Genomic DNA, 27,942 nt, shown 5'->3' on the forward strand with positions numbered 1-27,942 from the left:
ATTCATTAAAAATCCTACAATGTGATTTTCTGGATTTTCTTTTCTCATTTTGTCTGTCATAGTTGAAGTGTACCTATGATGAACTTGCACAATTGGTGGCTGACTAAATACTTTTTTGCCCCACTGTAGTTATATATAGTTATATAGTTATATATCGTTATATAGTTATATATAGTTATACGTAGTTGTAGAACCAAAAAAGGTTATCAAATATAAATATTATAACTTGGAGTGAAGCATGCCTAAATGGAAATATAAATATGATAACTTGGAGTGAAGCATGCCTAAATGGAAATATGAATATTATAACTTGGAGTGAAGCATGCCTAACTGGAAATATAAATATGATAACTTGGAGTGAAGCATGCCTGACTGGAAATATAAATATGATAACTTGGAGTGAAGCATGCCTGACTGGAAATATAAATATGATAACTTGGAGTGAAGCATGCCTAACTGAAAATATAAATATGATAACTTGGAGTGAAACAAGTCTAACCGGAAAAAGAAATATGCAATGACTATAATGTGTACTGTATGATATCTTCCCAAATGGCACCCTATTCCCTACATAGTGCACTATTTCTGTCCCGATCCCTATTGGACCTGGTTAAAAGTAGTGCACTACACAGGAAATATGGTGCCATTTGGGAGAACTGTTATATACCCACGCACCTGACACACACAAAGAGAAAGGTGAAAAAACAATATTTCCAGTAGGTCAGGTGTTCTTGTCATTTGCATAACCACCAGGAAGTTACAGTAAGTTAACCATTTACATGTTCTACCGACCTTCCTTCACGGGAAATTCTGAGTATTTACCTTCATGAGACATTTCGTGGACTCCTCATGTGAATGGCATCTTATTTATTGTCTGTTTAGTATAGCCTACTGTATTGTACAGTAAATGCGCGTTTACAGATTAGAGATAGTTTTTCTTTGTTTCAATCGTGACGGGTGCGCTACATTTATGATTCCCAATGACAATTGGAAATGTGTTGTTTTTAGAGCTGTGAAAATGATTTGCCGGAGGAAAGCTAGTTGCTTTTGACTAAACGAAAATGAAGTTACTTCTCACGGTGGGATTGTTGTTGGCGTTTGTCTCTACTTCATCAAGTATATGGATTTTGGAATGGCCCACACTAAACTGTACTCAAGAGGTAAATGGCGACTGACTTTTAAAAATGTATTCGGCAAAAGAGTCAAACTCTCTCAGTGCACCCGGCCGTGATTGGGAGTCCCGTAGTGCGGCATACGATTGTCTCAGCGTCGTCCGGGTTTCGCCGGGGTAGGACGTTATTGTAACTAAGAATTTATTATTAACTGACTTGTCTAGTTAAATAAAAGTTACATTAAAAATAAAAACAATATATTTTTTAATTGCCATATCTAGAATCTGTCCGTCAGGCTGACTTTCATTATGCCTAGTCTACTAATTTACTTTATCATAATAAGATACATATCTTATCAAAAGAGATGACCTCTCAATCTATCATTCTTTGACATTGTGATATTATCAAAAATACCACTAATCTCAGCAAGTAGATTTATTTGTAATGCATTAAAAAAATTATTAAAGGACAAATGTAGGTGTTAAAAAAATATATATATCGAATTTACAGCCTTGTGATGTCACTAGGCAGGCCAACATTTCCAATGTTCTTTTATTAACTAGTTTACCACCTTGTGATGTCACCAGGCAGGCCAACATTTCCAATGGTCTTTTATTAACTAGTTTACCACCTTGTGATGTCACTAGACAGGCCAACATTTCCAATGGTCTTTTATTAACTAGTTTACCACCTTGTGATGTCACTAGGCAGGCCAACATTTCCAATGGTCTTTTATTAACTAGTATACCACCTTGTGATGTCACCAGGCAGGCCAACATTTCCAATGGTCTTTTATTAACTAGTATACCACCTTGTGATGTCACCAGACAGGCCAACATTTCCAATGGTCTTTTATTAACTAGTTTACCACCTTGTGATGTCACTAGACAGGCCAACATTTCCAATGGTCTTTTATTAACTAGTTTACCACCTTGTGATGTCACTAGACAGGCCAACATTTCCAATGGTCTTTTATTAACTAGTTTACCACCTTGTGATGTCACTAGACAGGCCAACATTTCCAATGGTCTTTTATTAACTAGTTTACCACCTTGTGATGTCACCAGGCAGGCCAACATTTCCAATGGTCTTTTATTAACTAGTTTACCACCTTGTGATGTCACCAGACAGGCCAACATTTCCAATGGTCTTTTATTAACTAGTTTACCACCTTGTGATGTCACTAGGCAGGCCAACATTTCCAATCGTCTTTTATTAACTAGTTTACCACCTTGTGATGTCACTAGACAGGCCAACATTTCCAATGGTCTTTTATTAACTAGTTTACCACCTTGTGATGTCACCAGGCAGGCCAACATTTCCAATGGTCTTTTATTAACTAGTTTACCACCTTGTGATGTCACTAGACAGGCCAAAATTTCCAATGGTCTTTTATTAACTAGTATACCACCTTGTGATGTCACTAGACAGGCCAACATTTCCAATGGTCTTTTATTAACTAGTTTACCACCTTGTGATGTCACTAGGCAGGCCAACATTTCCAATGGTCTTTTATTAACTAGTTTACCACCTTGTGATGTCACTAGACAGGCCAACATTTCCAATGGTCTTTTATTAACTAGTTTACCACCTTGTGATGTCACCAGGCAGGCCAACATTTCCAATGGTCTTTTATTAACTAGTTTACCACCTTGTGATGTCACCAGGCAGGCCAACATTTCCAATGGTCTTTTATTAACTAGTATACCACCTTGTGATGTCACCAGGCAGGCCAACATTTCCAATGGTCTTTTATTAACTAGTTTACCACCTTGTGATGTCACCAGACAGGCCAACATTTCCAATGGTCTTAAATTAACTAGTTTACCACCTGGTGATGTCACTAGGCACGCCAAAACTCCATCCTGCTAAAACAGGCTGCCATTTCAGGAAGTCCTTTCAAACAGCTCTTTATACTAAAAGGGCATTATCATCATTTTCACAATTTCCCAGTATTATTCCAACCTCATAGTGTGTAAATATATCTAAAACAGAGGAAAGTCAGTTTTTTTGGCTGCGCTAGACTTAACAGAAATACATGATTAGTTCATCAATACCATGATCAGTTGTTGGTGCTTCTTGTTCTATGGTTTTCGTTTGCTCATGTGTACGTTCCTCTTTTTGTGCAGGGTTTGAGATGTGAAGCCAACATCAGTGAGTAGTATCTCTAAACATACCGTAGGCTCTTACTATTGGTCCACACAGTGTTTTACAGTGGGTGGTTATCTTGTTCAAACCAGCTGAGATCACGGTTGCATGTTTCCTTTTTGACGTGATAGTTGATCACTTCCTTCATCAATAAGTGTAATATAGATGGAAAACATTTCTGTTTAAAGTAGACATATTGGATTAAAATGCCCTACCCCCTCCACTCTGCTCTGCTCCCCTCCCCTACCCCCCTCCTCTCCTCCCCTCCCATCTCCTCTTCTCTCCTTCCCTCCCCCTCCCCTCCGCTCTGCTCCCCTACCCTCCCCCCCTCCTCCCCTCCCCTCCCCTACCCTCCTCCCCTCCCATCTCCTCTTCTCTCCTTCCCTCCCCTCCATAGATAACTGCCTGGATCCTGGGTGGTTGAAGCCTCGGAGCTACACTCCTAGCAGCCCAGTGAACCTAGAGGTGGAGCTGGACACTAGAAAAGATGAGGAGGGACACCTGGTGCCTGTTTTAGTGGCCCGATGGAAAGCTCAGGATGACGGTGGGTTGACTGGCCACTATCACAATGTGACATGACCTCCCTATTAAAGCGCACTAAGCCATAGGGGGCTATTTGTTAGATGTGTCATAAGTAGAGAGGAGCACTAGAAGTAGATTAGCAGTTTGTGACTTTTACTTTTCTTCTTCTTCACCTTCTTCTTCTTCACATTCTTCTTCTTCACATTCTTCACCTTCTTCTTCTTCTCCTTCTTCTTCTTCTCCTTCTTCTTCACCTTCTTCTTCTTCACATTCTTCTTCTTCACCTTCTTCTTCTTCTTCACCTTCTTCTTCACATTCTTCTTCTTCTTCTTCACCTTCATCTTCTTCTTCTTCACCTTCTTCTTCACATTCTTCTTCTTCACCTTCATCTTCTTCTTCTTCTTCACCTTCTTCTTCTTCACCTTCTTCACATTCTTCTTCTTCTTCTTCACCTTCTTCTTCTTCACCTTCTTCTTCTTCTTCTTCTTCACATTCTTCTTCTTCTTCACCTTCTTCTTCTTCACCTTCTTCTTCACATTCTTCTTCTTCACCTTCATCTTCTTCTTCTTCTTCACCTTCTTCTTCTTCACCTTCTTCTTCTTCTCCTTCTTCTTCTTCTTCTTCTCCTTCTTCTTCACCTTCTTCTTCTTCACATTCTTCTTCTTCACCTTCTTCTTCTTCTTCACCTTCTTCTTCACATTCTTCTTCTTCACCTTCATCTTCTTCTTCACCTTCTTCTTCTTCACCTTCTTCTTCACATTCTTCTTCTTCTTCTTCACCTTCTTCTTCTTCACCTTCTTCTTCTTCACCTTCTTCTTCACATTCTTCTTCTTCTTCTTCACCTTCTTCTTCTTCACCTTCTTCTTCACATTCTTCTTCTTCTTCTTCTTCACCTTCTTCTTCTTCACCTTCTTCTTCACATTCTTCTTCTTCACCTTCATCTTCTTCTTCACCTTCTTCTTCTTCACCTTCTTCTTCACATTCTTCTTCTTCTTCTTCACCTTCTTCTTCTTCACCTTCTTCTTCTTCACCTTCTTCTTCACATTCTTCTTCTTCTTCTTCACCTTCTTCTTCTTCACCTTCTTCTTCTTCACCTTCTTCTTCACATTCTTCTTCTTCACCTTCATCTTCTTCTTCTTCACCTTCTTCTTCACATTCTTCTTCTTCACCTTCATCTTCTTCTTCACCTTCTTCTTCACCTTCTTCTTCTTCACATTCTTCTTCTTCTTCTTCTTCACCTTCTTCTTCACATTCTTCTTCTTCACCTTCTTCTTCACCTTCATCTTCTTCTTCTTCACCTTCTTCATCTTCTTCTTCTCATCAGGAAGTATTAGTTCCCTGAAAGGAACAGAGCTTCATGTTTTGAAGGAAGCCACAAACCAGAATCTGTGTGTTCGATACTTATTCTACGATAAGATGCCCATGCTGAATCCAGCACATGAAAAGGTAGGCCGCATTACAAGTCATCAATTTAATGGTAAATATCCATTCTTACGTGACACACCCTAGTAAACAGACAATCTATTTTCTCTCAGTGGTCTTTCTCCCTGGATCGAGTGGTGGTTGAACCCGGCCTGTCATACGTTGTCTCAGTCTCCAACCTCCCCAAACCAAACCTGAAACACTCTGGTTATAACATCCATCAACATTTCACTGTGCCAGGTGAGAACCATACATTTAGGTGAGATTAGTAAAACACAGTGTAGAGACTTTGTACAGTAGTCTATTGTCTATTCCTACTGCACATTGGATTGGCATCAACAGCTTTGTATTCAATACCTGAAACATACTTGTTACAACATTTAGTTCCAAACCATGAACAGTCAGGTAATAGATGTTATTTAACCTTAGATTGTAAAGATCCCAAGATTCAGAGGAGCAAGGTGTGTCTGGAAAGCGGTGAGCGACCAATCACATTACTATTATATTATATTATGTGTTGAGTGACCAATCACATTACTATTATATTATATTATGTGTTGAGTGACCAATCACATTACTATTATATTATATGAAGTGGTGAGTGACCAATCACATTACTATTATATTATATTATGTGTTGAGTGACCAATCACATTACTATTATATTATATTATGTGTTGAGTGACCAATCACATTACTATTATATTATATTATGTGTTGAGTGACCAATCACATTACTATTATATTATATTATGTGTTGAGTGACCAATCACATTACTATTATATTATATTATGTGTTGAGTGACCAATCACATTACTATTATATTATATTATGTGTTGAGTGACCAATCACATTACTATTATATTATATTATGTGTTGAGTGACCAATCACATTACTATTATATTATATTATGTGTTGAGTGACCAATCACATTACTATTATATTATATTATGTGTTGAGTGACCAATCACATTACTATTATATTATATTATGTGTTGAGTGACCAATCACATTACTATTATATTATATTATGTGTTGAGTGACCAATCACATTACTATTATATTATGTGTTGAGTGGCCAATCACATTACTATTATATTATATTATGTGTTGAGTGGCCAATCACATTACTATTCTATTATATTATGTGTTGAGTGACCAATCACATTACTATTATATTATATTATGTGTTGAGTGGCCAATCACATTACTATTATATTATATGAAGTGGTGAGTGACCAATCACATTACTATTATATTATATTATGTGTTGAGTGGCCAATCACATTACTATTATATTATATGAAGTGGTGAGTGACCAATCACATTACTATTATATTATATTATGTGTTGAGTGGCCAATCACATTACTATTATATTATATGAAGTGGTGAGTGACCAATCACATTACTATTATATTATGTGTTGAGTGACCAATCACATTACTATTATATTATATTATGTGTTGAGTGGCCCATCACATTACTATTATATTATAGTATGTGTTGAGTGACCAATCACATTACTATTATATTATATTATGTGTTGAGTGACCAATCACATTACTATTATATTATATTATGTGTTGAGTGGCCAATCACATTACTATTATATTATATTATGTGGTGAGTGACCAATCACATTACTATTATATTATATTATGTGTTGAGTGACCAATCACATTACTATTATATTATATGAAGTGGTGAGTGACCAATCACATTACTATTATATTATATTATGTGGTGAGTGACCAATCACATTACTATTATATTATATTATGTGGTGAGTGGCCAATCACATTACTATTATATTATATTATGTGTTGAGTGACCAATCACATTACTATTATATTATATGAAGTGGTGAGTGACCAATCACATTACTATTATATTATATGAAGTGGTGAGTGACCAATCACATTACTATTATATTATATGAAGTGGTGAGTGACCAATCACATTATATTATATGAAGTGGTGAGTGACCAATCACATTACTATTATATTATATGAAGTGGTGAGTGGCCAATCACATTACTATTATATTATATGAAGTGGTGAGTGGCCAATCACATTACTATTATATTATATGAAGTGGTGAGTGGCCAATCACATTACTATTATATTATATGAAGTGGTGAGTGGCCAATCACATTACTATTATATTATATGAAGTGGTGAGTGGCCAATCACATTACTATTATATTATATGAAGTGGTGAGTGGCCAATCACATTACTATTATATTATATGAAGTGGTGAGTGACCAATCACATTACTCTTATATTATATTATGTGTTGAGTGACCAATCACATATGAAGTGGTGAGTGACCAATCACATTACTATTATATTATATGAAGTGGTGAGTGACCAATCACATTACTATTATATTATATGAAGTGGTGAGTGACCAATCACATTACTATTATATTATATGAAGTGGTGAGTGACCAATCACATTACTATTATATTATATGAAGTGGTGAGTGACCAATCACATTACTATTATATTATATGAAGTGGTGAGTGACCAATCACATTACTATTATATTATATGAAGTGGTGAGTGACCAATCACATTACTATTATATTATATGAAGTGGTGAGTGACCAATCACATTACTATTATATTATATGAAGTGGTGAGTGACCAATCACATTACTATTATATTATATGAAGTGGTGAGTGACCAATCACATTACTATTATATTATATGAAGTGGTGAGTGACCAATCACATTACTATTATATGAAGTGGTGAGTGACCAATCACATTACTATTATATTATATGAAGTGGTGAGTGACCAATCACATTACTATTATATTATATGAAGTGGTGAGTGACCAATCACATTACTATTATATTATATGAAGTGGTGAGTGACCAATCACATTACTATTATATTATATGAAGTGGTGAGTGGCCATTCACATTACTATTATATTATATGAAGTGGTGAGTGGTTGTAATGAACATCTAGTTAAATAAATATCTTAAAGTCATACAGGTATAATGTTCATAGTGTATTGTGACCGGTGCTTGAATTGGACTGAAATAGGTGCCGGTACTGTTTATAATTAGGTGCAGGAACTCCTCAATACTCCTCAATTTACTTTTTTCAATACTTTATAAATAAATAAAATAAATAGATAATAATAATAATAAAATCTAATATTCTATAAGAGGTACACGGACACAAGTAGTAGAACATTCCAGGATGCTGCTACTCAGTTCTGACATTGTTCCTTTGTTGCTGTGTGAAGGCAGTCTGTGGAGACCTAACACTACGTTGGAGAGGTCTACTGGACCACAAGGCAGAACCACGCTCACTGTTGGGTTCAGTACAGACCAGCACTCACACAACTACAGAGTCTCACTACTGTGCTCCAACAACAGACAATGGCAGGACACAGACATGGTATGGTTATTAATGTTATGAATAGCTTATGAATGGCTTATGAATGACTTATGAATGGCTTATGAATGGCTTATGAATGGCTTATGAATGGCTTATGAATGGCTTATGAATGGCCTTATGAATGGCTTATGAATGGCTTATGAAGTCAATAGACATATGTAGGTTCCCTAATTAGGCTCCCGAGTGGTGCAGCGGTCTAAGGCACTGCATCTCAGTGCTAGAGGCGTCACTACAGACCATGGTTCGATCCCGGGCAGTATCACAACTGATCGTTGATCGGGAGTCCCATAGTGCGGCGCACAATTGGCCCAGCGTCGTCCGGGTTGGGGGAGGGTTTGTCCGGGGTAGGCCGTCATTTTAAAATAACAATTTGTTCTTAACTGACATGCCTAGTTAAATAAAATAAAAACATAAATAACTAAGGCCGTGTCCCAAATGACACCCTACTCCCTATCAAGTGAACTACTTATATGGTTCTGGTCTAAGGTAGTGCACTATATGGGGAATAGGGCCCCAGTCTAAAGTAGTGCACTATATAGGGAATAGGTCTCTGGTCTAAAGTAGTGCACTATATAGGGAATAGGGCTCTGGTCTAAAGTAGTGCACTATATAGGGAATAGGGTTCTGGTCAAAAGTAGTGTACTATATAGGGAATAGGGCCCCAGGCTAAAGTAGTGCACCACATAGGGAATAGGGTTCTGGTCAAAAGTAGTGTACTATATAGGGAATAGGGCCCCAGGCTAAAGTAGTGCACCACATAGGGAATAGGGTTCTGGTCAAAAGTAGTGCACTACATAGGGAATAGGGCTCTGGTCAAAAGTAGTGCACTAAATAGGGAATAGGGCTCTGGTCAAAAGTAGTGCACTATATAGGGAATAGGGCTCTGGTCAAAAGTAGTGCACTAAATAGGGAATAGGGCTCTGGTCAAAAGTAGTGCACTATATAGGGAATAGGGTTCTGGTCTAAAGTAGTGCACTAAATAGGGAATAGGGTGCTCTATTCTAAGTGTTACTGTTTCTTTTACATCCTTCTCATTGCGTAAAGAACTGCATCATCAGCAGAGTTGTGTCTGTAGCTCGCTACACGACGTCAGAGACATCGGTACAGAAGACGTCTTGTTTTCCCTTCCAAGGGTTTGACCTAGAACATTTAGGTTTGCAAAGCGAGACACTGCACATCCTGTGTCACACTTCATCGCTGGGGTTCTTCCCCAGATTCTAATCTTCTTCACACATACAGTGCCTTGGGAAAGTATTCAGACCCCTTGACTTGTTCCACATTTTGTTACATTACAGCCTTATTATGGGATATTGTGTGTAGATTGATGAGTAAAAAAACAATATAATCCATTTTAGAATGACATCACAATACTCCATAATGACATCACAATACCTCAAAATGACATCACAATACCCCATAATGACATCACAATACCCCATAACGAAAAAGCAAAAAAATATTTTTTGAAATTGTTGCAAATGTATTAAAAAAAGCCCGGAAATATCACATTTACATAAGTATTCAGACCCTTTACTCAGTACTTTGTTGAAGCATCTTTGACAGTGATTACAGCATCGAGTCTTCTTGGGTATGACGCTTCAAGCTTAACACACCTGTATTTGGGGAGTTTCTCCCATTCTTCTCTGCAGATCCTCTCAAGCTCTGTCAGGTTGGATGGGGAGCGTCGCTGCACAGCCAATTCCAGGTCTCTCCAGAGATGTTCGATCGGGTTCAAGTCTAGGCTCTGGCTGGGCCACTCAAGGACATTCAGAGACTTGTCCCAAAGCCACTCCAGTGTTGTCTTGGCTGTGTGCTTAGGATCGTTGTCCTGTTGGAAGGTGAACCTTCACCCCAGTCTGAGGTCCTGAGCGCTCTGGAGCAGGTTTTCATCAAGGAACTCGCTGTATTTTGCTCCGTTCATCAGTCCCTCGATTCTGACTAGTCTCCCAGTCCTTGCCGCTGAAAAATATTCCCACACCATGATGCTGCCACCACCATGCTTCACCGTAGGGATTGTGTCAGGTTTCATCAGACCGGAGAATCTTGATCCTCATGGTCTGAGAGTCCGTTAGACCAAGCGGGCTGTCATGTGCCTTTTAGTGAGGAGTGGCTTCCGTCTGGCCACTCTACCATAGAGGCCTGATTGGTGGAGTGCTGCAGAGATGGATGTCCTTCTGGAAGGTTCTCCCATCTCCACAGAGGAACTCCGGAGCTGACAGAGGAACTCTGTCAGAGTGACCATCGGGTTCTTGTTCATCTCCCTGACCAAGGCCTTTCTCCCCCGATTGCTCAGTTTGGCCGGATGGCCAGCTCTAGGAAGAGTCTTGGTGGTTCCAAACTTCTTCCATTTAAGAATGATTGAGGCCACTGTGTTCTTGGGACCTTCAATGCTGCAGAAATGTTTTGGTACCCTTCCCCAGATCTGTGCCTCGACACAATCCTGTCTCGGAGCTCTACGGACAATTCCTTTGACCTCATGGCTTGGTTTTTGCTCTGACATGCATTGTCAACTGTGGGACCTTATATAGACAGGTTTGTGCCTTTCCAAATCATGTCCAATCAATTGAATTTACCACAGGTGGACTCCAATCAAGTTGTAGAAACATCTCAAGGATGATCAATGGAAACAAGATGCACCTGAGCTCAATTTCGAGTCTCATAGCAAAGGGTCTGAATACTTATATAAATAAAGTATTTCTGTTTTTTATTTGTAATACATTTGCAAAAATGTCTAAAACACTGTTTTCACTTTGTCATTATGGGGTATTGTGATGTCATTATGGGGTATTGTGATGTCATTATGGGGTATTGTGTGTAGATTGATGAGGATTTTTTATTTATTTAATCCATTTTAGAATAAGGCTGTAACATAACAAAATGTGGAAATAGGGAAGGGGTCTGAATACTTTCCCAAGGCACTGTACCTACGTCTGTGATGTAGAGATCAAGCAGAAAGATAAGCGAGTTCATATCTTATGTTTTTCCTTTAGACCAACCAAACGTTGCTGAATGTAGAGTTTGACCTGGAGAAGTGGCCCCGGACCTGCTGCCATTTTGATGTGGAGGTCAGTCCTCCTTGGAACTTTACAACTTACTTGTTTCTGTCAAATGACTGGCAATGTTCAGCAAGCTAGAGGCTTATGTTGTCGACATGTTGTGTACCTGATCGTGGCCTTGTAAAGCACAGCTTCATTTTCCTCCTACTAGATCCAGCCGTTTTTTAGCCGTTGCAACAACGACTGTGTACGAAGAAGGAAAACGTTTAACATATGTGGTAGGTTTATCAACAAGTCTATTTATTACATGGTAAAATAGGATATATTTCCTGTTGTCCACTAACAAAATATTGGTGTGATTTCAGGGACCCCTCCAACTGTGTTACCTGGAGATTCTGCATCTCCTAAAATCTACACAGCCGTAGCAGCCGTGGTGTTGCTGCTGGTCGCTGGACTGGTCTGTTGTCTTGTCTATCAACTACGGAGACGGAGAAAGAAAGGTGGGTTGAGGAGAGTTGCCATTATCACTCACTTAATATCTCTCACTTAATCACTCAAAATGTATTGGACATTGGTTATTCAGTGCTCCTTAGTGACAAACAAGTTATTTTGACAAGTCTCTATTTGACTTACTTTGGCTGTTGAGAAATGAAGGCATGTATATAATATGCTTCATTACTGCACGGTCATGTAGCCATAACTAAATGCATGACATTAATTAAGACATTAGCAGAATATGATGGTTAAGAAATGAGGATGGATCTTGGGAGTCAATGGTCCGTGGGATAGAAGAGCATCAATCTGACTTCCTGTTTCATCTTTCTAGTTGATACCTTTATTGTTGTCTTCTTCTCTTTTTTCATTTTCTCTTTATCGCTCTTTCTCCTCCCCTCCCTCTCTGTCTCTCTCTCTCTCTCTTCCTTCCCTCTCTTTCTCTCTCTCTCTCTCCCCTACCCCTCTCTCTCTTCCTTCCCTCTCCCTCTCTCTCTTTCCCTCCCCTCCTCCCCTCTGTCTCTCTCTCTCTCTTCCTTCCCTCTTTCTCTCTCTCCCTCTCTCTCACTCTCTCCTTCCCATCCCTCCCTCTTTCCCCCTCCCTTTCTCCCTCCCCTCCTTCCCTCTCTGTCTCTCCTTCAGTCCCACCAGGCCCCTATCCCCCAGCTGTAGAGCCAGAGGCCCAGACTCCTCATCTCTCCAGGGTTCCTCCCAGGGTGTTGGTGATCTACTCTCAGGACCATCCTCTCTACAGGAATATAGTCCTGAAGCTCTGTGCCTTCCTCCAGGCCAAGTGTGGAACTGAGGTGGTGTTGGACCTTCTAGACACAGCCTGGCTGGGCACTGTGGGGAGACTACCCTGGCTGGAGTGGCAGAGACAACAGGTGGGTAGACACCAGGAGTGCTGATCTAGGATCAGGTGTTCCTTGTTCATGTAATGTCCTTCAATATAATCTAAAAGGCTAAACTGCTCCTAGATCAGCACTCCCACTCTGAAACCCTTTATACATACAGGCCCAGTAGAGAAGAGGACTAGACGGTTAGGAAGTAAAAGTGGGAATCTGAAGGTTGTTGGTTTCAGACCCTGTACCGTTGTTTTCTTTAGCAAGGCACTTGAACAAAACAGAAAAAAAATCTTTCCACAGATTGACAAATCTGTCTCTCTCCTCTCCTCTCCTCTTCTTGTCTTCTCCTCTCCCCTCTCCTCTCCTCCCCCTCTCCTCTCTTGTCTCTCCTCTCTCCTCATCTACTCTCCTCTCCTCCCCCTCTCCTCTCTCTCCTCTCCTCCCCCTCTCTCCGCTTTTCTCCTCTCCTACAGATCAACAAATCATCAGACAAGATCCTGGTCCTCTGTTCTCGTGGCGTCCAGGCCAAGTGGAGGGCGATGTGTGGCCAGAGTCGTGTGACGTTAAGAGAGGACCTCCGGTCGCCCATCGACGACATGCTGACCCCGGCCCTCAACCTCTTCCTGCCCGACATGCAGCAGGCCGCCGCGCTGGGGAAATACATGGTGGCCTACTTTGACGATGTCGGCAGCGAGCGTGACGTGCCGTCTGTCTTCGACATCGCTGTGAAGTACAAGCTAATGAAACACTTTGAGGAGCTCTGCTTTAGGATCCTGGACCAGGAGAAGTACGCACCAGGACAGGTCCGTTTGTTGACGGGATCTCCCTATGCTTCCTGCTTGGTCTGTTGTTCTGTACCCTAGTGTATAGGTAATAGTTAGGGATGCACGATAAGTCGGTGAACATATCGGAATCGGACGATATTAGCTAAAAATGCCAACATCGGTATCGGCCCGATGTCTAGTTTAACTCCGATGTTTAAAACCGATGTCAAAGCTGACGTGCAACACCTATATAACGTAGGTACATGACATAACGACGCAAAATGTTGCACTACACGTGTAACACAGCATTCCTAACCTAGTCCGCAATGTCTGCTGTGTGGATCGAGCAGTCAACAAGTCCAGCAGTCATTTGAAAGAGTAAGAACATTTCAGGGAGACAAATCAAAGGTGAAAACCATTAAAACCAAGATAATGCAATTCATTGCCTTTGACAGTCAATCGTTCTCTGTCGTGGGTGATGTTGGCTTTCGCCGACTGGTCGAGCACCGGTACACACTAACGTTACCAAGTGCGCTATTGTTCAGATGTTGCCCTACCGGAGTTACACAGTAATAGTGTAATATTAGCTTCACGACATACTATGGAACGCCGTTTGGGTCTTTGCTTGTCATAAAAGATACACGTCAAATAACACTATTTGACACGTTAAATAAGCTTTTATTTTGACACGTTAAATAACACAGTTCTATTATAGAATGTTGCGTGTTCTGAATTTGCACATCCAAGCCAAGCGCCACCACTACTATCAGTAGCACTGTCACAGCTGTACAAACAAACACCGGCCACGAACGATGTGTTTACAATACCACGTTGGTAATAAAGTATAGTAATACTTACTATTGGTAATAGTAAGTATTACTACATAATCTGGTGAGTGATAACCTTCAATCTGGACAATAACACAAAACAAATCCTAAAACTAGAGACATTTATCGACAAATATTACGAAAACAGGCAACAACCAAACATGACGGAGAGTAAGACAGGGGAACCGATTACAAAACGAAAACGTGACTCTTCTACAGACACTGATGATTTAATATTCTCACCACCGGGAATGGTAAAGGTCGAAACCGATCTGTTAAAATCAATAAATGACAAACTGGGTATACTTGAATTAGTTAGTAAGGATATAAAAGAGTTGAAGGCAAGCCTAGAGATGAGTGATGAAAAAGCTGCGACATTGGAGAAGGAAACACACAAGCTAAAAGGGACAGTCAATAAGATTGAAACCGAAATGAATGGAATTAAAAAGGAGAACACCGTTCTGAAGGAAGCCTTACTGGACATACAAACTAGATCCATGAGAGAGAATCTGGTACTTACAGGTATCCAGGAGAAAGGGGAAGTTCCTGAATCTATAGTTAGAGAGTTCCTCCTTACAGCGCTTCAGATTCCACGTGAAGTTATCGACAAAATCCAACTTGAACGTGTTCACCGCTTCGGACAGAGAGGACAGAGGTACGAACGCCCAATCGTTGCCAAATTTGCTTCATTTAAAGATAAAATAATGGTTAAAAGCCTGGGTAAAAGACTTGCTGGGACCAAAATTGGCATGAATGACCAGTTTCCGAAGGAAATTGCAGAACGGCGCAAAGTTCTGTATCCAATTTTCAAAGAAAATAGATTAAAAGCGAAACGAGTAGCTCTCGTCGTTGATAAACTATATATTGATAACCAGTTGTTCAGAGACACAAAGACTACTCCATGGTTATTTTAAAAATTACAAAGTTCTCATAGACGAGGGAAATAAACACAATTCAAGCCCGGTTACTGATTGTAACAATACAATAAAAAATATAGCTTTTCTATAAATCTTCACATATAACTAATTGAACACACAAGCACTAATTCAACATAGTGAAGATAAAAACTAAGGAAACAGAAGGCACAGTATGTGTGGATGGTATGGTTTGTGTTTATTTTTTTATTTTATTTGTTATGTTTGGAAAGTTGAGTGAGTGAGTAATGAAATGGTTGCATATCCCAGAGCCAATGTATTGCTGTGAGCCGGGTATGAGAGGGCTTTCAATGTTGTTCAGATGATGGATATACTTTTATAATGAATTATACGTCTTATTTATTTATTGTCCTATCATGGAGAACTACTTTTTTTTTATATATATATAATTTTTTAAATAAATTATATCTAATTATTTATTATCCTATTTTAATGGTACGGTCCATGGCCCTATACCCTAGACACCCACCTGAATGACCCAGATACTAAGGAGAAGTCCCTAACTGTTTTATGTGCTCGCTGTAAGCGGTCTGTATGCAGCTAAAAGGAGGTCTGAGACCAAGCGCAGCACTGCCCCCTCAAGATTCTGAGCCTGCTTGGCAGGGTTGGTCCTGCAAAGCCAAAGCCCCCTAAAGGGAGAGCATACTACACAAGGAAATTCTCAAAGCTGCTAATGAGAACCTTGACGACCTTGTACCTAGCCGGTAGGGATTCCGGTGGGGTGCCCCCACCCAGGCAGTGGCAGTGCTGGCAACACTAGCTGCAGTAACCCATGGGGAGGGGGTCACACTCGGACATTCAGAGAGGGGGTATATTATTGTGGCCCTGGCGGCACAAAATCAAAGTCGGACTGCATGGAGATGCGTGGGGACTTGGTCATGACGGGTGGCCGTATTGTGGGTGTTTCAGGAATAAGGTGTACATTTGACCTCCATTATCTAGGATGTGACAATGGTAAATAAATCTCTCAATTTTTGCTCATTTTTTGCGCGGTCTTGCAGGCCTTCTCATGCAGCTGCAACTGCAAGTGCATTTGTAAATCATGACCCATCTTGAGTTGGGCTCTGGGATGGTGCAATTGTTGAGAGGGTGAGCTGATGGTTGTGTGGGGGTAAGGGCTGAGTGTGTGTGGGTGTATGTGTGTATCCCACAACTGTTGCGAAGGAAGAAGTAAAAGATGTTAGGGACAATAGAGGATGATCCACAGATATATATAATACAAATCGAGGTGAGGGCAATGGAAATGCATATGGCAATTGATCTACTTCAATTCGGTAAATGGCACTGTGTGCTCTTTTCAAAGAATGGATCCCAGTCGGTTCAGGGCTATGGGATACAGGGGGTCGAGGGTGGTCTGCCGGGCATTGGGATGACAAGCCATCTCGAGATGAGGCCTTTTAGCGGGTGGAATAGTAGGGACCAATTGGAGGTTTACTTAGTAGAAATGCAAATATCATGGTACAACTATATAGACACTCAATCATTATGTTACTTTTTAATAGTACGTTTACAAAAATATATTCTGATTAAAAGAATGAAAGGTGTGTCTCATTATGGTAAGTGGTGAAATAAGTATAGCCAGTTACAATTGTAATGGCTTAGCAGATAATAAGAAAAGACGATCAGTATTTACCTGGCTAAAAGAGAAGGATTATAATATCTATTGTTTACAGGAAACCCATTCAACAGTTTTAGATGAAGTTTTGTGGAAAAAGAACTGGGGGGGCAAAATATATTTCTCCCATGGGCAAAGAAATTCAAAAGGGGTGATGGTTTTAATTAACAATAATTTTGATCCAAATGTGCAAATTGTCCAAACAGATCCTCAAGGTAGATGGATTATTTTTAATATGTTATTGGACAATAAACACATATGGCTTATTAACCTATACGGTCCGAATAATGATGATCCAAGCTTCTTTGAAAATATATATAAGAATTTATCAACTCTACAAGCAACACTAGACTCTATTATTATAGTGGGAGATTTTAATACGGTCTTAAATACCTCTATAGACCGGAAAGGAAATCACACTACAAACTATCACCCTCAGGCACTTAAGGAAATCATGAATGTCATGGATATATTGGAATTAGTGGATATATGGAGACTTAAATACCCTGATTTAGTGAGATATACATGGCGGAGGCTGAATCAAGCTAGTCGTCTTGACTACTTTCTTATACCATTCTCTCTGGCACCAAAAGTTTAAAATGTGTTGATAGGGGACAGAATGCGGTCGGATCATCACATAATTGGCATATATATTTCTCTTACAGAATTTCCACGTGGGCGAGGATATTGGAAATTTAATCAAAGTCTACTAGATGATAAATTGTTTAGAACTAGGACAGAAGATTTTATAACTGACTTTTTCAGACATAACATAGGTACAGCAGATCCCCTTATTGTATGGGACACTTTTAAGTGTGCCTTTAGAGGCCATGCAATTCAGTACTCATCTATAAAACAAAGGGAATTTAGATCAAAAGAGTCCATATTAACAAAGGAAATTGAAGGACTAACAGTACAGTTAGATAGCAATAAAAACGGTACCACAGAGGCACAGAATAAGTTAGAGGAAAAACAAAAAGAAATGGAGGAACTTATTCAAGAAAGATCCAGTGTAATATATTATAAAAATAAAGCGAACTGGGTGGAATATGGGGAAAAATGCACCAAATTCTTTTTCAATCTTCAATATAGAAATGCTACCAAAAGAAATGTATTAAAACTTGTTACAAATGATGGAGTCACGCATGATTCACCAAATGATATTTTGAAAGAGGAAGTAAAGTACTTTAAGAATATGTTTTCGTTTCAGGCTCCTCCATCTCCACTAACTGAAACTAATTGTATGGATTTTTTCCCTATTAATAATGTAAAATTAACATCTGTACAGAAAGACTCATGTGAAGGCCAAATTACAGAGGAGGAACTGCTTGATGCAATTGGGGCCTTTAAGGATGGGAAAACTCCAGGGCTGGATGGCATACCAGTGGAAGTATACAAAACTTTTTTTGATATACTCAAAGGACCATTATTAGCTTGTTTTAACCACTCCTATATAAATGGTAGATTATCAGACACGCAACAAGAAGGTCTGATATCGTTATTACTGAAACAGGACCCAAGTGGTATATACAGTGGGGAGAACAAGTATTTGATACACTGACGATTTTGCAGGTTTTCCTACTTACAAAGCATGTAGAGGTCTGTAATATTTATCATAGGTACACTTCAACTGTGAGAGACGGAATCTAAAACGAAAATCCAGAAAATCACATTGTATGATTTTTAAGTATTTAATTTGCATTTTATTGCATGACATAAGTATTTGATACATCAGAAAAGCAGAACTTAATATTTGGTACAGAAACCTTTGTTTGCAATTACAGAGATCATACGTTTCCTGGAGTTCTTTACCAGGTTTGCACACACTGCAGCAGGGATTTTGTCCCACTCCTCCATACAGACCTTCTCCAGATCCTTCAGGTTTCGGGGCTGTCGCTGGGCAATACGGACTTTCAGCGCACTCCAAAGATTTTCTATTGGGTTCAGGTCTGGAGACTGGCTAGGCCACTCCAGGACCTTGAGATGCTTCTTACGGAGCCACTCCTTAGTTTCCCTGGCTGTGTGTTTCGGGTCGTTGTCATGCTGGAAGACCCAGCCACGACCCATCTTCAATGCTCTTACTGAGGGAAGGAGGTTGTTGGCCAAGATCTCGCGATACATGGCCCCATCCATCCTCCCCTCAATACGGTGCAGTCGTCCTGTCCCCTTTGCAGAAAAGCATCCCCAAAGAATGATGTTTCCACCTCCATGCTTCACGGTTGGGATGGTGTTCTTGGGGTTGTACTCATCCTTCTTCTTCCTCCAAACACTTCGAGTGGAGTTTAGACCAAAAAGCTCAATTTTTGTCTCATCAGACCACATGACCTTCTCCCATTCTTCCTCTGGATCATTCAGATGGTCATTGGCAAACTTCAGACGGGCCTGGACATGCCCTGGCTTGAGCAGGGGGACCTTGCGTGCGCTGCAGTATTTTAATCCATGACGGCATAGTGTGTTACTAATGGTTTTCTTTGAGACTGTGGTCCCAGCTCTCTTCAGGTCATTGACCAGGTCCTGCCGTGTAGTTCTGGGCTGATCCCTCACCTTCCTCATGATCATTGATGCCCCACGAGGTGAGATCTTGCATGGAGCCCCAGACCGAGGATGATTGACCGTCATCTTGAACTTCTTCCATTTTCTAATAATTGCGCCAACAGTTGTTGCCTTCTCACCAAGCTGCTTGCTTATTGTCCTGTAGCCCATCCCAGCCTTGTGCAGGTCTACAATTTTATCCCTGATGTCCTTACACAGCTCTCTGGTCTTGGCCATTGTGGAGAGGTTGGAGTCTGTTTGATTGAGTGTGTGGACAGGTGTCTTTTATACAGGTAACGAGTTCAAACAGGTGCAGTTAATACAGGTAATGAGTGGAGAACAGGAGGGCTTATTAAAAAAAAACTAACAGGTCTGTGAGAGCCGGAATTCTTACTGGTTGGAAGGTGATCAAATACTTATGTCTTGCAATAAAATGCAAATTAATTACTTAAAAATCATACAATGTGATTTTCTAGATTTTTGTTTTAGATTCCGTCTCTCACAGTTGAAGTGTACCTATGATAAAAATTACAGACCTCTACATGCTTTGTAAGTAGGAAAACCTGCAAAATCGGCAGTGTATCAAATACTTGTTCTCCCCACTGTATAAAGATCCAGTCCAATTAAAAAATTGGAGACCTCTTACACTTCAGTGTTGTGATGCAAAAATCCTAGCAAAATGCTTGGCGCATAGAATAAAAAAAGTTTTGTCAGATATTATTCATCCTAATCAGACAGGTTTTTTACATGGACGATACATTGGAGATAATATAAGGCAAGTACTGGAAACAATAGAACACTATGAAATATCGGGGACACCAGGCCTGGTTTTCATAGCTGATTTTGAAAAGGCTTTTGATAAAGTACGACTGGAGTTTATATATAAATGCCTAGAATATTTCAATTTTGGGGAATCTCTTATAAAATGGGTTAAAATTATGTATAGTAACCCTAGGTGTAAAATAGTAAATAATGGCTACATCTCAGAAAATTTTAAACTATCTAGAGGAGTAAAACAAGGTTGTCCACTATCGGCATATCTATTTATTATTGCCATCGAAATGTTAGCTGTTAAAATTAGATCAAACATTAATATTAAGGGATTAGAAATCCGTGGCTTAAAAACTAAGGTGTCATTGTACGCTGATAATTCATGTTTTCTTTTAAAACCACAACTAGAGTCTCTCCAGGGCCTCATAGAGGATCTAGATACCTTTGCTATCCTCTCTGGATTAAAACCAAATTATGATAAATGTACCATATTACGTATTGGATCACTAAAAAATACACATTTTATATTGCCATGTAGTTTACCAATTAAATGGTCTGACGGAGATGTGGACATACTCGGTATAAAAATCCCAAAAGAAAGAAATGATCTCACTCCAATAAATTTTTATAGAAAGTTAGCAAAAATAGATAAGATCTTGCTACCATGGAAAGGAAAATACCTGTCTATTTGTGGAAAAATCACCCTGATTAACTCTTTAGTCATATCACAGTTTACCTATTTGCTTATGGTTTTGCCTACACCTAGTGACCTGCTTTTTAAATTATATGAACAAAAAATATTCCATTTTATTTGGAACGGCAAGCCAGATAAAATTAAAAGGGCCTATTTATATAACGAATATGAATTCGGAGGGCAGAAATTATTAAATATTAAAGCATTAGACCTCTCACTAAAGGCATCAGTCATACAAAGGTTATACTTAAATCCAAACTGGTTCTCTAGTAAATTGGTACGAATGTCTCATCCTATGTTCAAGAAGGGCCTTTTTCCCTTTATTCAGATTACACCTGCTCACTTTCGGTTGTTTGAAAAGGAAATAATCTCCAAAATATCCTTATTTTTTAAACAAGCCTTAGAAAGTTGGTTGCAATTTCAGTTTAATCCACCTGAAAGGACGGAACAAATAGTACAACAAATATTGTGGTTAAATTCAAATATAGTAATTGATAAAAAAAAACTGTATTTATCGAAGAAATGTTTAAAAAAGGTATAATTTTTGTGAATGATATCATAAATAGGACTGGTGGAGTTATGTCACACATGCAGCTAACACAGACATATGGAAATGTCTGCTCTACCCAAAATTACAACCAATTAATTGCAGCATTACCACAAAAATGGAAGAGGCAAGTAGAAGAGGAAAAAAGTAAGGAACTTGTATGTCGGCCCTGTATTAAAGAACATAAATGGTTAAAGAAAAGTGTGATAAATAAAAACATATACCAATTTCATTTAAGGACCAAAAAACTGACAGCTGTGCCATATAAATTGCAAAATAGTTGGGAAGAGATTTTCGATGTACCCATTCCATGGCACATGGTTTATGAATTGATACGCAAAACAACGCCGGATTCAAAACTTCGAATTTTTCAATTTAAATTACTGTACAAAATTCTTGCAACTAATAGAATGTTATATATATGGGGTATACAATCTTCCCAGCTCTGCAGATTCTGTTGTGAGGAGGCAGAGTCATTAGATCATTTATTTTGGTATTGTCCATATGTAGCTCGTTTTTGGTCACAGGTCCAGGAATGGCTGAAGAATTGCAACATTTGCCTAGAACTAACGCTACAGATAGCAATACTGGGGGATTTGAAAAGCCATAGTCAATCAATCAATAATATAATAACTATTTTAGCAAAAATGTTTATTTTTAATTTACAATCTGTAGAAGCTATGAGAATAGGGAGGTTCAAATCTTTTGTGAAGCATCACAGCACAGTTGAAAAATATATGGCAAATAAAAATCCGAAATGGATGATGTTGGAAGATAGATGGGAAGGGTTGAGTGGAACTGAAGGGTGGGACTAATAACAAGATAAACAATGTAGGGCATACGGGATCTGTGAAAGGTGTATAGGTGCGGAGCTTTTGTGAAATAGCACAGTTACAAGTGGAAATAAAATTGGATGGACAACAGAAATAGAGGAAGGACTAAGAACAAACAAGAGAGAACTATTATAAAGTAGACTGTGTCTGTAAAATGGGTATAAGATGTATAAATTGAAGGTAAAAGCAGAAGTGTTTATTAGTTTACTCCAATTGGGGGATCGGTGGTAGGGTTGCGGGGAATAATAATAAAGGTATATTCTTTAAAAAAGTATGTATGTCTATATAGGTATGTGTATGTATATATGTGTATATGTATGCATGCGTGTATGGATATATATATTTACCCCCAAAAATATGGGGGATTGGAAATGATGCAGACAATTACATTGGAAGCAACATTCTTTCCGCAATATTAAGCTGATCCACCCCTAAAGAAAAAAACAAGAAAAAAATAAAATAGAAAATTTAAAAAATATAAATAAAGTATATTTGTTCAACCACAATTTCTGGGGTAGCCAGCTTTAGCTTGGTAGCTAGCTAGCACCAATACAACCAGCCTGAAAACAATGACCAGTAGAAACTGCAGTCATTTTCATTATTCTTAACAATGATTTAGGAATCCTTGTAAGTATTAGCTAGGTTTCCACTTGTTGTTCGACTGTTGAACGTGAACTTCAGTTCATGAAAATAAATAGCTAGTCAGCATCTTAACCCTGTTACCCAAAGCTAACGTTATAAGCAGCCAGCTACTTCACCCTATTGCCCAGAGCTAACGTTATTAGCAGCCAGCTACTTAACCCTGTTGCCCAAAGCTAACGTTATAAGCAGCCAGCTACTTAACCCTGTTGCCCAAAGCTAACGTTATAAGCTGCCAGCTACTTATCCCTGTTGCCCAAAGCTAACGTTATAAGCAGCCAGCTACTAAACCCTGTTGCCCAAAGCTAACGTTATTAGCAGCCAGCTACTTAACCCTGTTGCCCAGAGCTAACGTTATTAGCAGCCAGCTACTTAACCCTGTTGCCCAAAGCTAACGTTATAAGCAGCCAGCTACTTAACCCTGTTGCCCAAAGCTAACGTTATAAGCAGCCAGCTACTTAACCCTGTTGCCCTAAAGCTAACGTTATTAGCAGCCAGCTACTTAACCCTGTTGCCCAAAGCTAACGTTATTAGCAGCCAGCTACTTAACCCTGTTGCCCAAAGCTAACGTTATAAGCAGCCAGCTACTTAACCCTGTTGCCCAAAGCTAACGTTATAAGCAGCCAGCTACTTAACCCTGTTGCCCAAAGCTAATGTTATAAGCAGCCAGCTACTTAACCCTGTTGCCCAAAGCTAACGTTATAAGCAGCCAGATAGCTTCATCTGGCTAGTGAGGCTCGACCGGACCGGGTTATGTGTTGTGAAGCTAGCCAAAATAAGGATTAGGCACAATAGTGGAATTTGCGGTTTGCCTTCAAAATAAAAGTACCTCTTTGAAAGGTTACAGTTGGTGGAATCATGTCATATTTAGACAAGATCATGTTAAACAAGGTTGGAATGTGAAGCAATGAAATGAGGTATCAGTCTACTTCAGTGACACCCACAGAACACAACTGTGAAGAGTTTACGCAAATATTAGCTCTTATCGTGGGACTGTGTGAAATCACCTCCCCAGTCAGCCTATTGTGTGTATTTACATTCATGTTGCACTGTACAGCTTTACCTAAGGATTGGGGGATCAATGAAATGGGGTATAACAATTGTAAACAATTGTTGGAAAAAATCCTTGTGTCATGCACAAAGTAGTTGTCTTGACCAACTTGCCAAAACTATAGTTTGTTAACAAGAAATTTGTGGAGTGGTTGAAAAATGAGTTTTAATGACTCCAACCTAAGTGTATGTAAACTTCCGACTTCAACTGTAGCTATGTAGTTCAGCTACTGAAACAGATGTCGTTTTGCTGTGTTTTTGGGGAAGAACATTGTTTGCATCCATGAGCTAGCTAGCTTTTTTCGTGACCAGCACTGTAGGTGCGCGAGACAACTTCTCCAGCATCATAGCATACGTATCGATGAATCTTTGTGACATATGAAATACGAGTGATTGTATAATCCTTGTGTAATAACTAGGTAAAAAATGTATGAGCGCTTTAAATTATTATGTGACGTGCAGTCATATTCAGATCCTGATTGGTCAACAAGCTTATTTGACGAGTATCTTTTTTGACACGAAAAGACCCAAACGGGATCCTGGTTGAGAAGGAAACGACTGAAAAAATGAACAACGAAATAGCACAGCAAGTAAGTGAAAGAAATAGGTTTTGATTATGTTTAACTGGTATTGGGGACCTACGTAAATGCCAACAATATAACTTTTTGGTCAGTGTGGTGTGTGTGTGTAACATTTATTTAACTAGGCAAGACAGTTAAGAACAAATTCTTATTTACAATGACAGCCTACCTCGGCCAAACCCGGACGACGCTGGGCCAATCGTGCGCCGCCCTATGGGACTCCCAATCACGGCCGGATGTGATACAGCCTGGATTCGAACCAGGGACTGTAGTGACGCCTCTTGCACATAGACCGCTGCGTCCATGTGTGTGTGTGTTAACTATTTAACTGTACTAGAATGCTTAAAAGGATGCAAAAAAATTAAATATCGGATATCAGTATCGTGTTTTTTTCTGCAGGGAAAATATCGGTTATCGGACAAAAATGTAATATTGGTGCATCACTAGTAGCAGTGAGGCCCACAGTGGAAATCAGACGCTAGCTTCTCAATTATGTTGAATGTATTATTGCACCAGTACTCTCACGGCTGAGGAAACTCTTTATGTACCTCACCAAAATATATGTATTTATTTTCTCTCAAATGTTGTGCACGAATTTGTTTACATCCCTGTTAGTGAGCATATTCTCCTTCGCCAAGATAATCCATCCACCTGACAGGTGTGGCATATCAAGAAGCTGATTAAACAGCATGATCATTACACAGGTGCACCTTGTTCTGGGGACAATAAAAGGGCCACTTTAAAAATGTGCTGAGGAATATTTCTGTCTGTAATAAAGCCCTTTTGTGGGGAAAAACACATTCTGATTAACTGGGCCTGGCTCCTTAGTCAGTGGGGCTGGCTGCCAAGTGGGTGGGCCTATGCCCCCCACCCATGGCTACACCCCTGCCCAGTCATGTGAAATCCATAGATTAGGGCCTAATGAATTTATTTCAATTGACTGATTTCCTTTTATGAACTGTAACTCAGTAAAATCTTCGAAGTTGTTGCGTTTATATTTTTGTTAAATATATTTGGAACGTGTCAAATAAAATGAACTAATTATTTCAATCAGGTCAGCCACATCGAGGGGATCGGAGTGGATGAGTACTTCACATGTCCATCGGGGAGGGATCTGCGTGACGCCATCGAAGCCTTTCAGGTGTTCCAGATAGAAAACCCAGACTGGTTTGAACAGGAGTGTGTTGACATCAACGCAGAGGAGGAAGTGGTCGCAGTAACAGAGTATGATGCTCTGCTGGAACAGCCGGTCGCTCCTGTTCTAGAGTTTGTTCCAGAATACAGGATGGGGCCTCCTGTTCTAGAGTTTGTTCCAGAATACAGCAAGGGGCCTCCTGTTCTAGAGTTTGTTCCAGAATACAGGATGGGGCCTCCTGTTCTAGAGTTTGTTCCAGAATACAGCAAGGGGCCTCCTGTTCTAGAGTTTGTTCCAGAATACAGCAAGGGGCCTCCTGTTCTACAGTGTGTTCCAGAATACAGGAAGGGGCCTCCTGTTCTACAGTGTGTTCCAGAATACAGCAAGGGGCCTCCTGTTCTAGAGTTTGTTCCAGAATACAGGAAGGGGCCTCCTGTTCTACAGTGTGTTCCAGAATACAGGGAGGGGCCTCCTGTTCTACAGTGTGTTCCAGAATACAGGAAGGGGCCTCCAATCCCCAGCTATGATGTAGAGATCAATGAAAACAGCCAGGGAGTCCAGGTCTTGACTCCTGAAGTGAAACTGGAAGGTAAGGTTATCAGTGGGGAGTGGATTGATAGCACAAACAGACTGGTGCCCAGGCTAGGGGTTTGGTACAACAGAAGAAATGTCTGTCTAGTATGTTTTAATAAAGTCTTCTTCTTCCAGGTAATGGGACGTCTGTGCTGGAGCTTCTTCCAAGGGTCAGCTCTGACAGCCACCAGGTGTACCCGTCATACCCAGTCGTTGAGGCCCCACCTGGGGTACTTATCTCTGATCTGCACCCGCACGCCCTGGAGAGTCAACCCTGGGGGTTGTCAGATCTTCTCCTGAGTGAGCCACCCTCGGCCAGAGAGAACTGTCTCCACCTACAGGAGAGGTGGGGAACAGCAGACCGCTGCCCTCTAGAGAACGAGGAAGAGGAGGAGGCATACAGTCCTTCTCGTCAACCCTCTGCTGACACCCTGGAACAACTCATGTCTCTCCAGCTGTCACTCTGTGGTCTCAGTGCTATCCCAGAAATCACCTCTGTGTCCACAGAGCACGGCTACCTATCACAACAGCATGGAGAGATGGACCTATCACTTCCTGTCAAGATGGGCCAATCACAACTGTCCTTCAGCTCCATCCAGGTTACCCCACCTGTACCGATGGATAGTGAGATTCAGTACCTCCCTCCCCTGCCAGAGATAACCCACTCCCAGCCGGTAGAGATGGAGGAGGGTGGGGAGGTGATAAATCCTGCTGCCCAGGAGAAGAGACCCGTCAGTGGGTCAGACCTGGGCTATATCTCCAGGAGCTCCTTCCAGCAGGACTCTTCTGTACACTACCCTGTAGGAGAGGCCAGCGACAATCCACTGGTGGCACTGGCCAGGTTACAACAGGCTCTCTACCTAAACAATTAAATACTCTGGCTTCTGCAATAAAATGCAGAGAGAACCTTCTAGAAAACGGGTGTTAATCATATACTCTGGATCATAAACACTTTAGTTGTTCAGCATTGTCTTTCATATTATTATAACATTATTGTCTATAAAAGTTTTCCTGATTTCCTGTTTGAAATGATGCACAAACCTGGAGTCAATGAATCAGCCAATGGGTTTGTACATTATAATCCATACATTTAGTTCTGACATCACTTCCTTATATCAGGTTGTACAGGACAATAAAAGTGATCATGTCCATATTTCAGATATACACAACATTCTACACATAGAATTTGTTTTCTGTAAACATTAACCAGTTTCTGTTTTCCTGTACGCTATTTGGGAATCAAGATTTTTTTGTCCCATATGGCACCCTATTCCCTACATAGTGCACTACTTTCGACAAGAGCCCTGTGGACACAGCACCAAATATAAAATCCCATTTAATGGTTTCAACAAAACATAGAAAACGTTCATGCTGGGAACAGAAGCGTAGTATCTGTTAAATATAAATCCCATTTAAACAACAAATCAAATGTAGTCAGTCAGAGTTAGTCTTGGTTTCTTTAAACCAGTTTTCTAGATCCAAGA

The 27,942-nt window shown here is 40.0% G+C and overlaps 1 protein-coding gene across 1 annotated transcript; it reads left to right on the forward strand.

The window, feature by feature from the left end:
• Window positions 1-769: 769 nt before the first annotated feature.
• On the forward strand, window positions 770-27,629 carry LOC139533481 (interleukin-17 receptor A-like). The gene is made up of 14 exons (XM_071331534.1): window positions 770-1,160; window positions 3,242-3,266; window positions 3,658-3,804; window positions 5,107-5,228; window positions 5,318-5,444; window positions 5,634-5,681; window positions 8,475-8,629; window positions 11,620-11,694; window positions 11,837-11,903; window positions 11,991-12,125; window positions 12,760-13,001; window positions 13,436-13,765; window positions 25,805-26,474; window positions 26,594-27,629. Exons 1-14 carry the CDS (start codon window positions 1,062-1,064, stop codon window positions 27,328-27,330), a joined length of 2,979 nt encoding a protein of 992 aa, XP_071187635.1. The 5' UTR covers window positions 770-1,061; the 3' UTR covers window positions 27,331-27,629.
• Window positions 27,630-27,942: the final 313 nt, after the last annotated feature.

This window comes from Salvelinus alpinus, chromosome 11 (genome assembly GCF_045679555.1).
Source record: "Salvelinus alpinus chromosome 11, SLU_Salpinus.1, whole genome shotgun sequence".
NCBI classification, from domain to species: domain Eukaryota; kingdom Metazoa; phylum Chordata; class Actinopteri; order Salmoniformes; family Salmonidae; genus Salvelinus; species Salvelinus alpinus.

Coding starts and splice junctions, on each gene's coding strand:
- LOC139533481 (XM_071331534.1), top strand. CDS start 1,062: ATGAAGTTACTTCTCACGGTGGGATTGTTGTTGGCGTTTGTCTCTACT. Junction 8,630..11,619: donor AATGGCAGGACACAGACATG/GTATGGTTATTA, acceptor TTTTTCCTTTAG/ACCAACCAAACGTTGCTGAA. Junction 11,904..11,990: donor GAAAACGTTTAACATATGTG/GTAGGTTTATCA, acceptor GTGTGATTTCAG/GGACCCCTCCAACTGTGTTA.